The sequence below is a fragment of the Manis javanica genome, chromosome 2, assembly GCF_040802235.1.
Source record: "Manis javanica isolate MJ-LG chromosome 2, MJ_LKY, whole genome shotgun sequence".
NCBI lineage: Eukaryota > Metazoa > Chordata > Mammalia > Pholidota > Manidae > Manis > Manis javanica.
Window position 1 is genome coordinate 187,949,859 of NC_133157.1, and position 20,595 is coordinate 187,970,453.

General features: G+C 31.8%; 2 protein-coding genes across 38 annotated transcripts in view; one reads left to right on the plus strand and one right to left on the minus strand.

Moving 5' to 3' along the window:
* RIMS2 (regulating synaptic membrane exocytosis 2) overlaps positions 1-20,595 on the plus strand; it is a 570,663-nt gene that overhangs the window by 350,592 nt on the left and 199,476 nt on the right. For 32 of the 37 annotated variants that reach the window (XM_073229945.1, XM_073229932.1, XM_073229927.1 and 29 more), the window contains 3 exons: positions 16,770-16,838; positions 17,969-18,125; positions 19,781-19,897. In XM_073229945.1, the coding sequence (XP_073086046.1) occupies positions 16,770-16,838; positions 17,969-18,125; positions 19,781-19,897 (343 nt within the window). Of the gene's footprint in view, positions 1-1,082; positions 1,110-16,769; positions 16,839-17,968; positions 18,126-19,780; positions 19,898-20,595 lie in introns of all 37 variants that reach the window. The other 5 variants (XM_073229921.1, XM_073229922.1, XM_073229923.1 and 2 more) reach the window with 1 other exon arrangement.
* The window catches only part of DPYS (dihydropyrimidinase), a 461,295-nt gene that overhangs the window by 65,432 nt on the left and 375,268 nt on the right, over positions 1-20,595 (minus strand). The window lies entirely within an intron of this gene.

Genomic DNA, 20,595 nt, shown 5'->3' on the forward strand with positions numbered 1-20,595 from the left:
AAAGCTAAAATGTTAAAGGGCTAGAGAAACATAAATGAGTATTTGACCAATAGCTTTATGAAAGCAATGGAAGGAAACACAGATAGGAGTATCAATAGATTTTTAAAATATATAATGAATATATTAAATCTATTTTAAATGAAAATGTTGGAAAGGTAAGTTGACAACCTGATAATTAAAATTTGTGTTGATTTTTTAAAATCCTATTTTAGTCTAGTTAATTTCTTTATATTTAATTTGTGAAAATATGTACTGGATATAATGTTACAATGCTTATAAAATTATTCAACTCTTCTATTTTTTCTAATTTCTGCGATTTTATACTTATGTCCTTATGAAATCCCTATAAAATGGCCAAAATAAAGTTCTTTTTTTTCTTAAAATACATAATTTCAACACTGTAGATTACTAATGGGACAGATCAGTCATGTAAGTTAATGCTAAAACACTACTTTATTTGTTAAATGAAGTTCAGAGTTGTTGTTCGTATTTTAAATCTTTTAATTGAATATTAGAAACAAAGCTTCTGTTAATGTATGAACCTATTATTTTATTTTCCTGTGATTTATTATCTTTGTGCTAACACCTTAGATGTGTCAGGATAAATATTTACATTTTTTTCCAGGTATTAAGGCATCTTTACACTAGTCTTGTATTTTTGCAGCATGATAGTTCATACATTTCTTGGAATTACAATGTATATTCATAGAATTTACTCATCTTTCAATGTGAAAACCTTAATATTTTGCCACCTTTTAAAGTGTTGTAAGTATGTATACATAGAAAAATCGAATTTTTATTCTGCTTAATTGTGACAGTTTATATATGTAAATATAAATAAGTAATTTTTTAATCAAATGAGAATGTCAAAATAACTTGTCCCCTATAAATTTTCAGTTTTCCTCTTTCTAAAAAAATTAAAAGAAATCAAATTTAAACTATACTTTTTCAAAATCAGGAATTCCTAAAATAAAATGTTAAACTGCAGTATGTGTTGTAAAGCAATATTAGATTTCAATATCCCTATTATATGTAAAGATTTTTTAATGTATTTTTGACATCATTTTAACATTTTTTTCCAGATAAAGCCTTATGTTCATATAATTCAGGTAAATTTTAGCATGTGCAATGTTTAATGCATGTATTCATATGCACAGTTTAATCAGTTTTGTTGTTTTGTGCTTTGTCTGGTTATTGTGCATATGTTAAATTCTTAAATAAAATGTCAATAGCCTTCCTTTTCTGCCTATAGTACTTTTCCAGTATCTCAGTGTTTACATCTTTATTATTATGAAAACCATTTGTTAAAATACTATAATTTTAATGTGTCTAATGTCACCTCCTTTAGTATGGTGCTATTTCATTGATGAATTATGTTTTAGTGTATACTGTTATTATGTATGTTTCAGAAGATTTGAATTTATATGGATACAATTTTCAATGTTTTGACTTACGGAGGGTTAGTATTAAAAATTCTAAGTATGTTGAATTAAAACTACAATGTTTGTTGTAGTTTTCATCACTTTAGCCACTTTCTCATATCTTGCAAAGAAAACTGAATAGATTTAATTTTATTACTTCAACATATTTTTAACTTTTAAGTGTGAAGTATATGTCAAGATATTTTTTTATGTCAAGATATTTTAAACTGATGTTAAATTTTTAACTGATATTTCCCTTAGTTTTAATAATTTTAATTGAAAATATTTAAAAATGTACTTAGCCTAATGAACTTTTATATTTTTAATAATTATCCTCTTGAATTAGATGAGGAAGTAATTATAAAAAGCCTCAGGAATGGCACATGAAGTTTCAAATCTACTGAGGAAGGCTACCACTTTTAACTAAGATGGAATAAAAGGAACTGAAGTCACCTTTCCCACCTTAAACAGCAAAAATGGTCAAATAACAAAGCAATTGCTTGGAAAACACTGGCTAATCAGGCAACAAAGAATAATCATTACTAAGAGAAAGGAAACAAAAGAGTTGAACTGCAAATGAGTTGTCCTCACCTACCACAGTTTTCTGCACACGAGGGGAGAGAACCCATGAAGCCTATGGACTCCTTGAGCTGAGGAAATGCAGCTGAGGGCAGGGAGACCAAAGTGGCTACCGTTCATGTAACAGACTGCTGGGGAGAAAGCTCCAATGATCTGCAGAGGGTCCATCTCAGTTCTTCAGCTGAGTATTTATCCGTGCATAAATGGAGGTATCTACCCAAAGCTGGGGAAAGACTCACACAAAAGGATTTGAAGTTATAATGCCTGAGAATAATGTCTGTTTTTTATTTTTTTAGTGAGAGAGGAAAACATCAAATTTCAAGAGACATTGCCTTAAGTACACAGTAGTGTCTGGCCTCAGTAGTGGAGAATAACTTGCTCTAGACTGAACATTGTATCACATAAAAAAATCTTAACAACAAGAAATGAAAGGATTAAAATATTTCTAAATAATACAACAGAAAAATATGTCAGAAATACTTAAAGGAATACAAAAATACCGAACCAACAACAATATAAAATTCACAATGGTTGGTATCTAATAAAAAATTCCCAGCCATGCAAGAAAGAAAAAAAGAAAACGCTCATTAAAAAGGATATAAATCAATCAAAACTAAACAAGAACTATTAAAATTAGATGTTATAATTAGTAGACAAAGACATTAAACAGTTTAGAAAAGTACTCCATTTGTTAAAAAAGTAATGGAGACATGGAAGCAATAAATGGTCCAAATCAAACATCTGAAATAAAAATACACTAAATGGGATTAATGACAATAAATAATGCAAAGAAAAACATTAATGAACTTGGAGATACAGCAATAGAAACTACCCAAAGTGAAGCATAAGTAGAAAGGAGAATTTTAAAGCAGTAACAGAGTACCTTTGAGCAATGGACAACTTGAAACTGCCTAATACCCAGCTAATTTAAGTCCCTGCAGGAGAAGAGAGGGAAAAACAAAAATATTTGAAAAATAATGGCTGACAATTGTCATTATTTGATGAAAACTATAAACCCATATATCCAGGAAACAATGAATTTAAAACACAAGAAACATGAATAAAGATATACCAAGGTGCATCATAATTAAATTACTTAAAACCAGTAATAAATAGAAAATCTTAAAGCACCCATAGAAAAAAGACTCAGTACATAAGTTGAGGAATGAAGATAAAAATGCAGATTTTTTATTATATGTAATAGTGCAAGTACTCAAAGATAAAAATTTCAATCTAGAATCCCATTCATTTCCTCAAAAATGAAAGCAAAATAAAGACTTTTTAAACAAACAACTACTAAAAGAACATCAGCAGAACCCATGTTAAAGGAAGCCCTTTAGGCAAAAAAATAATGAGAACAGATGAAAATATAGGATATCGACTTACGTAAAGACATGGGGAACTCCAGAAATGGTAACTGCATGGTTAAATACATGATTTTTTTCTTATCATTTAAATATCTTTAAATATAATTGGTTGCTAAAACAAATAGCAATGTAATATGTGGCTTGCAACATATGTAAAATATATGGCAATAGCAACACAAAGGATAGGAGAGGAAAAACATGTTTTACACTATACAATATAATAAGTAGTATGATAATCATCTGAAAGGAGATTGTAATAAGTTAAATATATATACTCTAAGCCCTAAAACCACAAAAGTAGATGGAGCTGAGTCAAAACTAATAAGCCAACAGAAAAGATAAAATGGAACCATAAAAATATCCATTTCATCCAAAAGAAAACAGAAAAAGAGGAAAAGAGAACAAAGAAGAGATGGGGACAAATTGAAAATAAACAGCAAGTTGATGGTGTAATCTAACCAAATCAATTATCACATTAAATGTAAATAGTCAAAATACACCAGTTAAGAGGCAGGGCTTGTTGGGTTTGATTTTTTTTAAATGGCAAAAACCAACTATATACTATCTGTAAGAAACCTCTTTTAAATATAAAAACACATGGAGTTTTAATATAAAAGGATGAAAAAGATATACCACACTAATACTAATTAAAAGAAATATTGAGTACTTACCTCAAAATCAGGCAAATTACATTTTAGAGCAAAGAATATTAACAGGGTTAAAAGAGGTCATTTTCTAACAGTAAAGGGGTTAACTGATTAAGAGAACACCTCAGACCTAAACATTTAAGCACTTGATAACAGAGTTTCAAATTACATGGAGAAAAATTTGTAGATTGTCAGACTGGAGTAAAAAATTTATGGACTGTCAGACTGGTGCTTTAAAAAGCTCAACATTGACAAACATTTAACTAGTCTGACAAAGAGAAAAGACACAGATTACCAAAATCAATAAAGCTCTGGAAATCACTACCAGTTTAACAAAAATTAAATGGTTTACTATGGGAATACAATGAACATCTTTATGCCATGAAATTAAACAGCAGAGATGAAATGAACAAATTTCTAGACAGCCACAAATTGCAGAAACAGATCCAGGAAAGATAAAAAATCTGAATAAATCTATTTAAAGAAGTTAAATTAGTAATGCAAATTCTTCCCACAAGGAAATCCTAGGCCAAGAGACTTCACTAATGAATCCTATCAAATACATGGAAAGACATACCCATCCGTCTCACATTTCTTTTAGAGGAAAAAAGAGAAGGAAATACTCTCCAGTTCATTTTATGAAGCCAATATTATCCTGATACCACACAAAGCCCTATAAACATGTCAGAAGAAAACTGCAGACCAGTATCCCTCATATCATCATGAAACCCTCAAAAAAGTATTAGTAAATGAAATCCAGAGATACGTGATTACATACTAACTGTATGATAACTGATAAATCCCAGTAACGTAGAGTTTATTTCCTAACTAAAAATCAATTGTGTAGTTCCACATTTTAGTAGAAAAAGGACAAACCATATGATCAAATAAAGAGACAAGGAGAAAAGCTGTGACAAAAATCCGACACCGATTCACAATGAAAACTATTAACAAAGTAGGAAAAGAAGGGAACTTCCTCAACCTGATAAAGAAGACCTACAAAAACCTACTGATGATATCATTTTTGGTTTTAAAAGACTGAATGCTTTCCTCTTAATTGGGGAGTGGCAAGAATGTCTGCTTTTACTATTTTATTCAGCATTGCACTGGAGAGTCCAGTTAGAGTAGTGAAGCAAGAATAATAAATAAAGGCATTAAATATTGAATGAAAAGAGTGAAACTGTCTTTATTCATAGACAAGGTGATTTTATATGTAGAAAATTCTCAAGAATATTAAAAAAAACTACTATAACTAATAAACAATGTCAGGAAGTTCCCAAGATACACAAACAGTATACAAAATCAATTTTATTTTATATACTAGTCACTAACATTTTGAAAAGGAAATTAAGAAAAATATTTTCATTCACAATAGTATCCAAATTTTTAGAATACTTATGAACAAATTTCACAAAGTAAATGCAAATTTGCATATTAAAGAAATACAAAACATTGCTGAAGGAGATTAAAGGAAGGTCTAAATAAATGAAGAAATATCCCAAATTCATGGACTGGAAGACTCAATATTGTTAAGCTGCAATTCTCCCTCAAGTTTGCACAGATTCAATGCAATCCATATCAAAATGTAAATAGAATATTTTGATGAAATTAATAAGCTGATCTTAAAATTTTTATGGGAATGCATAGGATCCAGAGCAGCCAAAAAAGAACAAATTTAGAAAACTAATACTTCCTGATTTTAAAACTTACTATAAAGCTGCAATAATCACAGCATTATGGTACTAGCATAATGACAGATCTATAGATAAATGGAACCTAATCCAGAATTCAAGAATAAGTTTATGGTCTATTTATGGTCAGTTTATTTTCAGCAAAGGTGCTATGGCAATTAATGGGGGAAGATTTTCTAGCTTAATGCTTGAAAAATTGAACATTAACATGCAAAAAGATTAATTTAGACCCTACCCCACACTGTTCACAAAAATTAATTTAAAATGAATCATAGACCTAATTGTAACAACTGAAACTATAAAACTCTTAGAAGAATACATGGCAAAAAAAAATCTTTATTTCCAAACAGTACAAGAGCAAAAATCAGGATCAATAAAAGAACATAGTGATAAATTGGACTTCATCAAAATTTAAGATATTTATAATTCAAAGACACCATTAAGAAGGTAAAAGATGAGCCACAGACTTGAAAAAAATTTGCAAATCACATATTTGATAAAAGATTTGTCTAGAATATATAAAGAACTCTTTAAAGTCTACAATGAGAGGACAAATAATGCAATCAAAAAGTGAGCAAAATATTTGAATAGTTATTTCACTGAAGAAGATACAGGATGGCACATAAATACATGAAAAGGTGCCCAATGTCATTAGTTATGAGTAAAATGCAAATTATAACAATGAGACATCACATTATATCCACTAGAATGATTGTAACAAAAAAATGGACAGATAAAAAAATTGTATCAAGGATTTTAAGAAATCAGAACTCTCATATATTTGCTGATGGAAATGTGAAATAGTGTAGGCCTTTGGTAAACAGTTTGGTGGTTTGATAAAGAGTTAAAAATAAATTTACCATATGATCCAGCAGTACACTCCTAGATATAAACCCAAGAAAAATGAAAATGAAAATCCACTCTAAGACTTGGAGTATTTACAGTCACATTATTCATAATGGTCAAAAAGTAAAAATAGTCCAAATATCTATCAATGGATGAATGAATAAATAAAATGTGGTATCCATACAGTGAATTACTATAAGTAACAGAACAAAATATTAATGTGTAATACATGGTTTAACCTAAAAACTATCATGCTAAATAAAAGATGCCAGATACAAAAAGGTCATGTGTTATATGATTCCATTTATATTACAAGTACAGAAAAGGCAAGTCTGTAGAGCCAGAGATTAAATTAATAGTTCTATGGCTAGTGGTAGGAATAAGGAGTGACTGAAATGAGTATGATAAATATTTTTGGGATGATAGAAATGTTCTAAAATTGGATTGTGGTGGTGTTTACTCAACTCTTAAAGTATACCTAAAATTATCATATTGTGCACTTAGATTTATGTAGTATAAATTATAACTCAATTTTTAAAATACAGTGATGAAACTGCAAAGAAATAGATAAAGCCACAATTAAAGTCAGAGATTTTAATACTTCTTTGTTAATAAATCATAGGACAAATAGAAAAGCAGTAATACTAGAGAGGACTTGAACAATACTAACAACTAACTTGTTCTAATTAGTATTTATAAAACACTCCACATAGCAACAGCAGAATACACATTCTTTAAGCCAAATGCGTTCAGAACATTTACCAAGATACCATATTCTGGCCAAAAAAGAAATCTGAATACATTTAAAAGAATTCATGTCATGCAAATCATGTTAGCTGACCATAACACAATTAAATTAGAAACCAATAACAGATATATCTCTGGAATATCTCCCAGTATTTAGAAACCCCATAAAACACTTTTAAATAACCAAAAGTCAAAGAAGAATTGAAAAGGAAATTAAAATGTATTTTGAACTGTCTGAAATGGCATAACATACCAAAATTCATGGAGCTAAAGCAGAACATAAGAGGAAATTTACAGCACTAAACAAATATATTACAAAACAAGAAACATTGCAGATCAATGACTTGTTATCTCAACAAAATATAAAAACAGAGCAAATTAAACCCATTAAATAGAAGAAAGGGAGTAATAAATTCAGAACAGAAATTCATGAAATAAAAACAGAAAGGCAATCAAGAAAATGAAAACAAAGATTAACTGTAAAATCAATAAAATTGATCTACTTTTAGGCAGAATGATTACCAAAAAGAGAAGATATAAATTACCAATATCTGAAAATAATCAGCTGATGTCATTATAGATTCTATGAATATTTAAAGATAGTAATGAAATGTTATGAATAACTTTACACTGATACATCTGGCAACTTAGAAGAAATAGAAAATTTCCTTGAAAGACAGGGACTTAAGGCTCACTCAAAAAGAAGTAACTTGAATAGCCCTATATCTATTAAAGAAATTGAATGTGTGATTTGAAACCTTGTCACAAAGAAAATTTAAGGCCCAAGTGATTTCATAAATGAATTGTTCCAAACATTTAAAGACAATATAACACAAATTCTACATAAACTTTTCCAGAAAATTGTAAAGTTGGGAATACTTCCTGTAAGGTTGAAGGCACTGGGGAGAGGGGTGAGCATGTCAGACACTGATGATGTGCTAAAGTCCCCAGCTGCTGCCCCCTCGCAACCTGAAAAATGTGCCTTAAGCTAGCCAATCCTCGCACTACTGTAAATCTAAGCTCTGCCTCCCCCTACCTTCTTTAAAAACTCACTGCCTGCCCCGCTGAGTGTGACTTCCCTGGCCTGTGATAGCCAGACCACGGAACATCACCCGGGAATTTGTATTCAAATAAACTACCTGGCCCTTTGTTGCCTCTCTTCGCCTGCTTATTTTGGCTAGAATTTATCTTACATTTGGTGCCGAAACCCGGGAAGGAGCGTGAGCGCAGGGCCCCGACCGGCCACTGGCAGCCCCACCCCATCCTTCCCCAATCTGGGACTTCAACCTGCTCTCTGCTGTGTGGACTATTTTCTGGTGAGTCCCTCAGTTTCCCCCGGTCTGTTTCCCTTCCTAATTCTGTTTCACCTGGTCTGTCTGAAATCGTATACGTATATACGTCCAAGTTTGGGCATCCAGCTCATCCATTCCGGGTATCCAGGATACCTGCCCTGGCCCTGCAGTGTGGGAGACGTCCCTCACCCAGGCTGCCAGGCTGTCTCCCCTGACTTGGCATGCTTAGGACACTGGGCGCTCCTCTCAGTGGGATTAGTTGGGAAGTGGCACAGACATGGAGAATCAGCCCTCAAAAGCAGAGGCTCAGACCCTGTTGTGGTGTCTCATTTCTAATTTGGCTACTCTATATTTGTCCCAGGAAGGTTGCAAATGGAAGCTAGTCTTTCTTTGCTCTGAGGCCGGGCCACAGTATCCCTTGGACAGTCAATCTCGCTGGCCCCCTGAGGGAACTTTCAATTTTGGCCTCCGCACCGACTTGATTAATTATTGCCACTAGAGCGGAGAGTAGAGTGAAATCCCATATGTGCAGGCTTTTTGGACTTGGTGCTCCTGCCCAGACGTTTATGTTAAGTGTTCAATAACTCATGTTCTCCTAGCCCGATCTCCAGTTAAAGATTGTCAGCCTCTTACTCTGCCCAGTCCTTCTTCCTTTTCAGATCAGCCAGAAAACCTCAGTCGCCCGCCTCCCTCAGCTCGCAATCCCCTCCCCCTCTCTCCACCACCATCTTTAAGTTTTTTGTCTTCACACATGTCGCCGCCATCTTAAAGTCCTACATTCTCACCCATGCTGTTGTCCTGCTCTCCTCTTCCTGTGGCTGCACTACCCCCTCCCCCTCTCCTTCCACCTTCACCACCCTCTTCCCCCACCAGAACACACCCCTCCTGCCCTCTAGTTCAAGAAGCCACGGACAAGAAGCTAAAGAGAGGGAAAGCAATTAGATATCAGTGAAAAAACTAGATTTCAGCAGAACAAGTATTGGTTACATAAGATTAAGTAAACTAAAGAAGATGATTTTGTGGCTTTTGTTTCAAATGTTGCTTATAAAGTGTTTTAAGCTTTTTCTCTTAAGCTGAGAACAGTTTAGTAAATGACTGCCTTTATAAGCACAATTGAAACTTTTCTTTCTCTCTACCTGATCCCTCCAGAATTTAAAAAAACTCTCAGTGACTATTTTTATATTTCATAGCAGTATGTTTATTTGCACAAGTTCAATAAAAATCTGCTTTCCTTGTAAGAAGACCAATTAGAAACACTAGTTATATTAACAAAGCTTTAACTAGAACGTCATACCTGAGAGACACATGTGTCAACTCAGATATGAACAGACAACTTTAAAAAACTAAGATTAACTTTATAAAGCCAACAAAGCCCCTTGGAAGAACTAGCCTAGTACCTTGCTTACAGAGTTCTCAGTAGTCTTACCAGGTGAGTAAAAAAGTCACTTCCTGGCAAGAGCAAGAACCTCAAGATGTCTTGAAGACCTCGAGAAGAGAGGAATTCACCCAAATCTACAAGTACTGCAGGCAAAACCTGATGGCAAGTCAGGCTTGGCCTTCTGGCCTCAAGAGGCCTTTAAAAGTTCAATCTGAAATTCCTTACAAAACGTTCCAGCAAAGCACATTTAAAGAGCCTATGTAATCAATTGCTTTTCTTGCTGCACTTAGGCAAATAATCAAGCCAACTGTTAATTATTTTCTTAATCTGGCCACTTCTAATAAAAATAAGAGTGATTTTAGAGAAAAATATTGTTTCAGTAATGCAGTCTTATCTATACTAAATCCTAATACTAGTAATTGGAATGTAAACTCAATTCAGAATTTTAGTTTCCCCATGATACCTAGCTATGATTCTCAATTAGACTCTTCATATTTCTAGTTCTCATATTCAGCCATGCATTCTTAATCTCATCAAGTTTGTCCTTCCAAAACAGAAGCGCCAACCTTCCGAGGCCCTCTCAACTGACCAGTGATAAAAACCTAGCTGCACCCTTTGCTGCGCCCCTTCTCAGCATGAAGCAGCCAGAGCAGTCGTGACCCCTTTTCCCTAGCAGCAGCTAGAGTCTCTATCTGTAAAAGAGAAAATGAGACAGAAACCGTAAGCTTAGACAAAATAAAGTGAGAGCCTCTAGAGAAAGCAAGGCAAGATATTTGCAGTCAGAGCAATGTAACTACATGCTATGAACCCCCCCCCCCCACCACAATGCCCCTTGTCAGCCAAAAGTAGCCAAATCAAGCCCTTGCCCATTATGACCAAAAGGCTGGAATGTAAGGTTGAAGGCACTGGGGAGAGGGGTGAGCACATCAGACACTGCTCTGCCTCCCCCTACCTTCTTTAAAAACTCGCTGCCTGCCCTGCTGAGTGTGACTTCCCCGGCCTGTGATAGCCAGACTGCAGAATATCACCCGGGTATTTGCATTCAAATAAACTACCTGGCCCTTTATTGCCTCTCTTCGCCTGCTTATTTTGGCTAGAATTTATCTTACAATTCCCAACTCATTTTATGCGATAGACATTTTCCTGATACTAACACCTGAAAAATATATTAAAGGAAAGACATCTATAGACCTCATCAAACTTAAGAAATTAACCTTAGAAAGGTTTTGCAGAATAGAAATTCAGCAAGTTGAATACCACATTACATACAAAAGATCAATTTAAACCCTAAAATTATAAAACTAAAAGAAAACTTTGTCACTTTTGGTTAAGCAAAGATTTCTTAGGGTACCAAAATCATGTTCCATTAAATAATAAGTTGATTAATTTGGACTACTCAAAATATAAATCTTTGTTTTTTTTTCCCCCTTAAAGGCCAATGTTAAAATAATGAAAAGCCAAACCACAGGCCAGAAGAAATATTTACAAATCACATATCTGATAAAAAATTTATGTCCAGAATATGTAGAGAACTGTCAAAACTCATGAATAAGATGAATAAGAGATAACCAGTAAAAAATGGACATTGAAAGACCATTAAAGAAGATACAGGGATAAATACACACATGAAAAGATGTTCACCATTAGTCTTAAGGGAAATGCAAATGAGATACCTTTAGATACTTAATAGAATGGCTAAAATGAAGAAGAATATCCATACCAAGTATTCGAAGGATGGAAAGTGACTGAAATTCTCATACACTGTTGGTAGTAATGTAAAATGTTACATTTGGAAAATACTTTGGCAGTTTTCCTTAAAAAGTTAAACATACATCTACTGTAAAATTCAGCCATTCCACTTACAAATGTTTACCAAAGAAAGGTGAAAGCACATGCTCACACAACAACTTGTACATGAATGTTCATTGTAATTTGCTTTGTAACAAACAACCCCAAGTGCCCTTCAGTTGGGTGATAGATGAAGAAACTGTGGTACAACCATAAAATGGAATATTTTTCATAAATAAAAAAGAATGAACTATTGATGTACATGACAACATGGACCAATCTCAGAGAGTGAAAGAGGAGAGACAAAAGGAATGCATTTTGTATGATTCCACTTGTATATAATTCTAAGAAATGCAAAATGAATGATAAATGGATTAGGCATACCTAGGTAATATGAGTGTAAAAGAGGTAACTTCAGTTAAAGTCAATATTAAAATCAGTTCAGCGGATGGAACTCCATCTACAAGTATATGCCGATAACTGAAAATACTGAATTAGGGACAAAATCCTAGAAAAGTAGTAGTTATAAAATTTTACTCAGTAGGAAATAAGATGTTTGAACATTTCTATAACTACAAGTATAATTAATATGTTGAAAGTTGAAGTAAAACTTTTTTTTTTTACAAAGAAAACACTAGACCCAGACATTTTTACAGGTAATATATACTAAGTCTTAACATATTACTTCAATGTAATAAAACTATGTATGCATAATATACGTAAAGTGGGAATATTCCAAGCTCTTACAAGGAAATCAAAACTTATACAGGAAGTTGGCAGAGCCATTCCAAAGAATGAAATTTATAGACCTATTTCACTCATAAATATAAATAGCAGAAAATATAAATGGCAAATCAAATCAGTAGTTTTATAAGGAAATCTATAAACATGATTTAAAACAATTACAAGTTGAAGGAGAAAAACTATGTTCATTTTTCAATGAATTAAAAATTTGATAGCATTCTGAATTTATGTTGAGTTCTATCAGCAAATTATAAAGTAGAAAAGGGACTTCCTCAATCTGATAGAATGTCTATTAAAAATCTACAGGAAATCTCTCATCTAAAGTGGTCTATAGACTTATTTTTTAAATATATACATGAACAAGAGAATGATTGTAACAGATTTTAGGGCAATAAGACCAAGGTTTTAGAAATATTAAGTATTCAAAAGAAGAAATAAAAACTTTCATTATATGCAGATGACATAATTGTTTTTCTCAGACTCTAGAAAGAATCTACAGACAAATTAGTTTACCAATATGTTTGGATGTAAAATAGTCTTAACAGAGTTAGTCAAGTTTTCGTTTTCATTATGGTAGGCCCTAATCCAATAAGACTGGTGTCCTTATAAAAAGGGAGAGGTTTAGACAGAGATAGACATGCACAGAAGGAAGACAATATGAAGACATTCAGGAAGAAGATGACGTGTGACTGGAGGGATGCATCCACAAGTGAAAAAATGCCAAGGATTGTTAACAAACACCAGAAACCAGAAGAGACAAGGAAGGACTCTTCCGTAGAGCCATCAGGGAGCGAGGGAATGAGCATGGCACTGCAGACACCCTAATTTTGGACTTCTACTCCCCACAACTGTGAGACAATAAATTTCTGCTGTTTTAAGCCACCAATTTATGGTACTTTGTTACAGCAGCCCTAAGAAACTAACACAGCAGTGTTTTGTAGTTTAGGGTTTTAGGTGTTTTGCACAATCTTTGTTAAGTGTATTCCTAAGTATTTCTTGTGTTTGGATAGCCTTCTAACTGATAGTGGTTTTGAAATTATTCATTGCTATTCCCTAAGAAATAAAGCTCTTTTTTGTATCTTGGTTATGCATCTTGAACTCTTGCTAATCTTAGCTTAGTAAGTTTTTATTAGCTTCATTAGGAATTTTAATTTAGATGATTACATTACTTGTTGCTTTCTAATTCTGTGTGCCTTTTATTTATTTTCCTTTCTGTATTTTACTGTCATGCAAGTACAGTGTTGAATAGAAAAATCCAAATTAAACCACAGTAAATTTATTAGAAATTTAAAAAAGGCTAACAAGGTGGTTGGTTAACATTATTTTATAATAAAATTGTATTTCTGTATGTGAGCAACTAGGTTAGTAAACATAATTTTAACAGTATTTCTTATAGTAATGGAAATTATAATATATGAATGCTCAATACAGCAAATGTGGAAAATTTAAATGGCCCAAATTAAAAACTTCTTAAAAATTTAAGTGACGAGATTTAAATTTAATTGAATTTAGATCTTAGGATGTTTTGTGCAATTTGATAACCTGAGTCTAAAATTTAAATCAAAGCGCAAAGGAAAAAGATCCAATATATGATGCATTTGCATTTTAATATATAATGTTATAAAAAGACAGTGAGTTCTTCATTTATGGCTAGACAGCCTGTACAGGTTTTAAAAAAAAGGGCACTGAACAGATCCTATGGATAGGTTACATGTATTTATGACAGAGCTGAGATCATGATCATTGGGGAAAACTGGAAATATTAAATAAACAATGCTGAGATACATGTTATCTGTGTGGAAAAAGCATCCATATCAGAAACTCAATTCAAGATAGATGAGAACATGAACACTAGAAGCAACATTTTCAAGTTTCAGAATAAAATACAGGATATATCTCTTTAGAGGCTCAGAGTAGGGTTCTTAAACGAGACTAAGAACACTTCTATTGAAAGAGAAGATTGATACATTCAATGACATTAAACTTAAGTGCTTAATTCATCAGAATGTGAAGAGAAGATTCAAACAGAACATAATTGCAATATGTTTAACCTCTATGGAATTAATAGCAAAATAGGTCAAGATACCACAGGAAACTAATCCGTAGGATTTGGAAAGAAGCAACATTTACAAACCACATCCATCCCTTCCTCCCAAATCCACTCACACACTCTCAGAGGACCCCTCACAAAAGCTGATAAAATAAACTTTTGTTTTTGATGGTATCTTCTTATTTTACACCAGAGGCATATCTGATTCTTGACCATTACCCAAAGCATGCAATCTTTGTGTACATTAAACAAATCATTACCCTGTACTTGAGTATTTACAAGGTAAAACCTTGCTGCAAGCTGAGTACTAATTCTTAAATTTCTCAATAGCTTCATCTGTGTTCTCTCTCCCCTCTCCGAAGTCCACATATAATGTATGTCTTAATACTATAAATACTTTTGTACCCAATCTGTTAGGATGTTGTAAGATAATTGTGATTTCCATATCAACTGGAGCCATAAGGGCCTCAGTTTTGATCAGGTCTAAAGTTTTATGATAAGGATTTGTAGGGAAAATAGTAATGAGTTCATTCAGTAGGAATACATGATCAAAACAGGTAGATAGATGTCTTCTACCCCACCATTAAAAGGACAAAAGCACGAACTGCAATTCCTGGCAACAAAAATTCTCCCTCTTCCAGGACAGCAGGGATTAAAACAAAGAAAATGTACAGGGTATTTCTAAGAGAAAGTTGAAATATTGGAGGGCATTCTTAGAATGTTTAATTATTGCTACTTCAGATACGTTGCAGAATGTAGGCTTTCAGTGTTTTCTAAACCTTACAGGAAAGCATTTATTTTTCTGGTAAACTTGTTAGTCTACTCAATGAATGTTGTGCAGTGTGAGTAGACAGATAAAACAAATCAGTTTTCAGCAACACTGTTTTCATTTGTCATTGTTTTCTGATAACAAGGGAAAAATGCTTTAATAAAGGAATCTATTTTATGGGGTATATTTATTCTTGAGAAACATATAGGGAAAAAAGATATATTAAAAAATAAATTATGAATATATGTGATACATTTCATGATTAAGTGTGAAGACATAATCTGTGTTAGCTGTTAAAACTCTGCTTAATTCAGTTCAATGCTATTTTTGCCATGGAATAATTAACAGTTAAAAATTTTGTTACGGATATGCTTTGTCATGGAAACACACATGGAGCTCTTGAATTACAGTAATTATTAGTGGTGTGTCTTAGGCTGTTTCTTAGAAAGAATAACAGTTAACAATTTAAAAGTATTAGTTTGTGAATGATTGATTTCTCACTTCTCAAAGCAATAGAGAAATAGCTAAACTAATAATAGAAGGACGTTTAAGATGCCTGAAGTTATGCTTCCTCTTCATGATGTGAAAAATAAAAAATTGGGTATATTCAATTTATGAGTCATGCATATTAGAAAAAGACATATGAATGCTTTTGAAAGGCAAAGAACCACATAATTTCACTTATTTGTGGAATCTAAAATACAAAACAAATGAGCAAACAAAACAGATTCATAAATATAGAGAACAAAGTGTTGCCAGAGGAGAGGGGCATATGGGATGCGTAAAATAGGTAAAGGAGATAAAGAGGTATAGTATTTAGGTCATAAAAAAAGTTAGTCACAGAAATGTAAAGTGCAGCATAGGAAATATAGTCAATAATACCTTTATGGTGACATACAATAACTACACTTACTGTGGTGAACATTTTGTAGTGTATATAACTGTCAAATCACTGTTGTGCACCTGAAGCTAATATAATACTGTATGTCAACTGAAATTTAAGAAATTAATTTAAAAATTAAAATCAAAAAGAGAAAATAAAATATTTTTTGTTTTGAAATTTACCTGAACTTAAACACCTTTGTCTAAAATCATCTAAAACTGACTAACTGAACTATTTTGACTTAGCTTTTGGTTTAGTATATTTTTATCAATCAGCATCAAATCACATGTATGTTATTTAGTATTTAATATTACTTCAAGCTTTAAGCCATTTAGGAACTTTATCTTACACATTTCAAGAATTTATTTTGAAAATAATATCTTCACATTGTGAAATATGAAAATAAATGTTTGTGCATTCATAATGACTTTCCTTCTCCCTGTATTATTTTATTCTGAAGTGTCCCATTCAAAATCTTCCCTTTTTTTTTTTTTTTTGGTCTGTGAGGTTTTTTTTTCCCTGCTTAATTATCAGTAATTCTAATTATTGCTATTGTTTGCTTCATAGGATCAAAGAGAATAAGTGACAGTGAAGTCTCTGACTATGACTGTGATGATGGAATTGGTATAGTATCAGGTAAGAATTTCAGAGTTATTTCACAGTAATAAGGAAATATAATTCATTATTTACCAATAAATAAATAGATAATTGACTAATTAATTAAATGAGAAAGAAAGAACTTGCCTCTTTATTGTCTAAAACACAATCTTACGGCAATGTAAGCTGAATAATTCTGGTTGCTGGACCATCTGTACCAGTTGTTAGACTGAATGTTCGTATTGAAAGATGTCAGGTAAGTGAATATTTACAAATTTTCTGTTTTTAAACTACTCAATAGTAAGGACTTTGCTGTAAATTTGAAGAGTTATAACTACATTAACAATGAAATTGAAACAGTGAAATTAACAGTGAAAAAATAAAATATCTTTTTGACATCACCAGCATATCCAAATCAAATATTTGAATGACCATTTTCGAAAGTTTTTCATTGTTACTATGTTGATTAGTATCAGGTATAACTTCATTTTGAACTTAAATTATTGTAGTTTAAAATGTTGTATAATTTATTGTCAGAAATTTATATGCAGTATATTTTGGTTAAGTAGCATTTTAAAGTAAATTCTAGAAAACGTGTTTATAATATGTGTGTGTGTGTGTGTATATATATTATTAATATAATAAAAATGTTCGATTTTCTTCTTAAATGTTAATTAGCCTAACAAATTTCATAAATGTGATGAATTTTACTCTGGACAATATATGTTCTATTATATATAAGTCATGCTGTAGTTGCATCAGTGACTGATAAATTTTGTTTGACAAATTTTGTTAAAGTATGGGTTAATTAGAATGCTCTCAGTGTACTACAGTTTAAAAATTCAAAATAACTATCGTTTATCCTTTTGTTTTTGCAAAAAATGAGAAATATTTTATTTACTAGGACTGCAAAAATACATAAAAGTTTTACTGTACCTAACACAATGCTGTGGGTAGAGTAGCTATCTAAATATTTGAATATTCATCATAACTCTTTAAGTGTTTATAAAATATTATTTTATCTTAGTATTATGCTTTATTCATTATACTTTACATTTAATATATCCAAAATCTTTCAACTTTACCACATTTTGTGTTTTTCAGTAAAGTACAGAATACAAGAGGGCTCAGTATGTAGATAACTATACTTTTAATTTTTCTACCTTTAGATTATCGACACAATGGTCGAGATCTTCAAAGTTCAACATTGTCAGTGCCAGAACAAGTAATGTCATCAAACCATTGTTCACCATCAGGGTCTCCTCAACGAGTAGATGTTATAGGAAGGACTAGATCATGGTCACCCAGTGTCCCTCCTCCACAGAGGTAAGATAGTGTAATCATTTATTTGTAAGATGGTATTAGAAACCTATTTGTCATAAAGTACCATTAATAATCCCTAAGATAGTAAATTGTAGTAAAAACTTACAGAAAAATAATAACCTATATAATGAGAGTAATATGAAATATGGGCTGTTTTTGTAACTTTGGATGACCTTTGTGTTATCTTATTGTAAGAGTCAAAATTGTAAAGAAGACCCAGCTTTTTTGTGGATAACTACTTATCAATATCAGTAGGTCTAGTTAGAACCAACTGCTCATGAATGATATAGATATTGATAATTTAAGAAATACGAAAAAAGAAACATCTGATGGGGCTTTAAAACAGGAACAATCATGCAAAGAATAAAAAGGAATGCATAGGAGTGGGAAGAATGGCTCAGAAAATAAGCAGCTCCAGATCTTACTGTCTAGTGGAAAACTAATCTACCCATTGAAGTACAGAAAGGCTTAATGGAGTAAGAGCCACAGAAGTAAAGTGTTTGCTAATAAGAAATTGATGTGTAATTCACATTTTATATACTTGCATGTTTAAGAAAATTTGAACTCAGAATGGTAGCCTTATAACTCCTATTTTAAATGAGTAATTGATTTAGTTTTAGACTTAGAATATTAAATTATAATCATAATTTTATATAGGACATTAGACTAAGAGAACTTAAGATGTACTGTATTTACAAATTCAGCTTTTTAAAGTATAAGGATATTAATTCCTTAAGAAGTGTCAGTCTTGAAAACTAAAATAATTAAAAACTAATTATAAGTTTATAAACATAGTTTAAAATATTTGAAGATATTGAATTTTCTAAATTTGTAAATGGGACTAAAACTATTAAGTCTTCTGAAAAGTAATTGCTTAATGGTTGTTGACCTATCAAAAAAATAATAAGATCTGTAACATGGAATTTGAAGTTTAAGAAAGAACTATATTTTTGAATTTGTAATTTTAATAAATTAAACCCTTCCTCATTAAAAAAAAAAAAAAAAAGCTTTGCTTTTACCAGGGAAAGAATATTTGAACATTCCAGTAGGAAACAGGTATAGGTTTTCGATTAGATTCTCTGCACATAATAAGAAGCCTGTAACATCAGGAGCTTGCATAAAATGTTTATTCTATTTTGTAAAGAAAGTAAGTAGACAATCCAGGCCAAGAATGTTAGCTCAAAAAAAATCATGATTGATCAATTCTAAAGATTCCAGTTTAGGTTTAAAAACACAAATAATAATCATTGTCATTTAAACAAGGTTCACCAGTATATTGTCAGTAGTCAACATGCTGAACCCATTTTCTCCACACAAATCAATTCATCCTCCTGTATTTAATACATCTTGAGTATCACTACCAGAGACCTGAGAGTCATCTATTCATAGTTTTGATAATCTTTATCTCTGTCCCCGTTGATATTAGTTTAATTTTATGTCATATCTCTGCTACAGCAGCAATCTCCTTACTTCACTATCAATTTCCAGTTGAAATTTATATCCTTTGCTAGAAATGCAATTAGTTAAAACAAAAAACTTGTACTTGATATTACAGTGATTTTTGTCTTTCTTTGACTATCTTTATTAATAAACCTTATTTCTTAGTATGGTATATGATTTTGATTTATTAAGATATTTAATGGATCTTGCTATTTCAGTCGGAATGTGGAACAGGGCCTTCGAGGGACACGCTCTACTACTGGACATTATAATACAGTTAGCCGAATGGATAGACATCGTGTCATGGATGACCATTATTCTCCAGATAGAGACAGGTAAATGTGATTAAATACTATTAGGTCTTATTACAATTACTACCCTCCAAAAGGTGTTACTATAAAATGTTTTCATCCTGAACTTGGGTATTTCTTATCTTAGTTTCAAAAACTATATATTTCCTTTACAATGCCTACATTCATTCTTATGACTGCTATATCATTAAAAAACAAATAAACAAAAACAAATATTCTATGGTAAAAAAAAATATCTTGCTCTTACAAGTTTGGTTCTTTGTTAAATCAAACCAGTTAGATTAGTGAATTTGCATATGAAGTTATAATGATAGTCATAAAGAAAACAAGATTTTTTTTTAACTTATCATAACCAATTATACATATAAAATACTTTCATGAGACAATAGATTTAAAGTCTTTTCACATTCACTAGGGATATTAGTGTGACATTTTACATATAAAATAATGGAGACGTCTGTTTTATTTAAGAAACAAACACAAAAACTGATTCATGAAGATGTAAATTTTCTTCATGACTATCAGCAAACCATTTAAGCATCTTAAACAATCATGCTTATTGATTTCCGCATTTGGAAGAGTTCTCTGAATTTGCTCCATTTAAAGTGATGTACTTGAAAGTAACACAGTATACATACATTAATTTCAATACATACGTTAATTACTACTAATTTTTTTTAAGTTAAGCAAAATTGATAAACCCTCTAATTCATGGTTTGGTT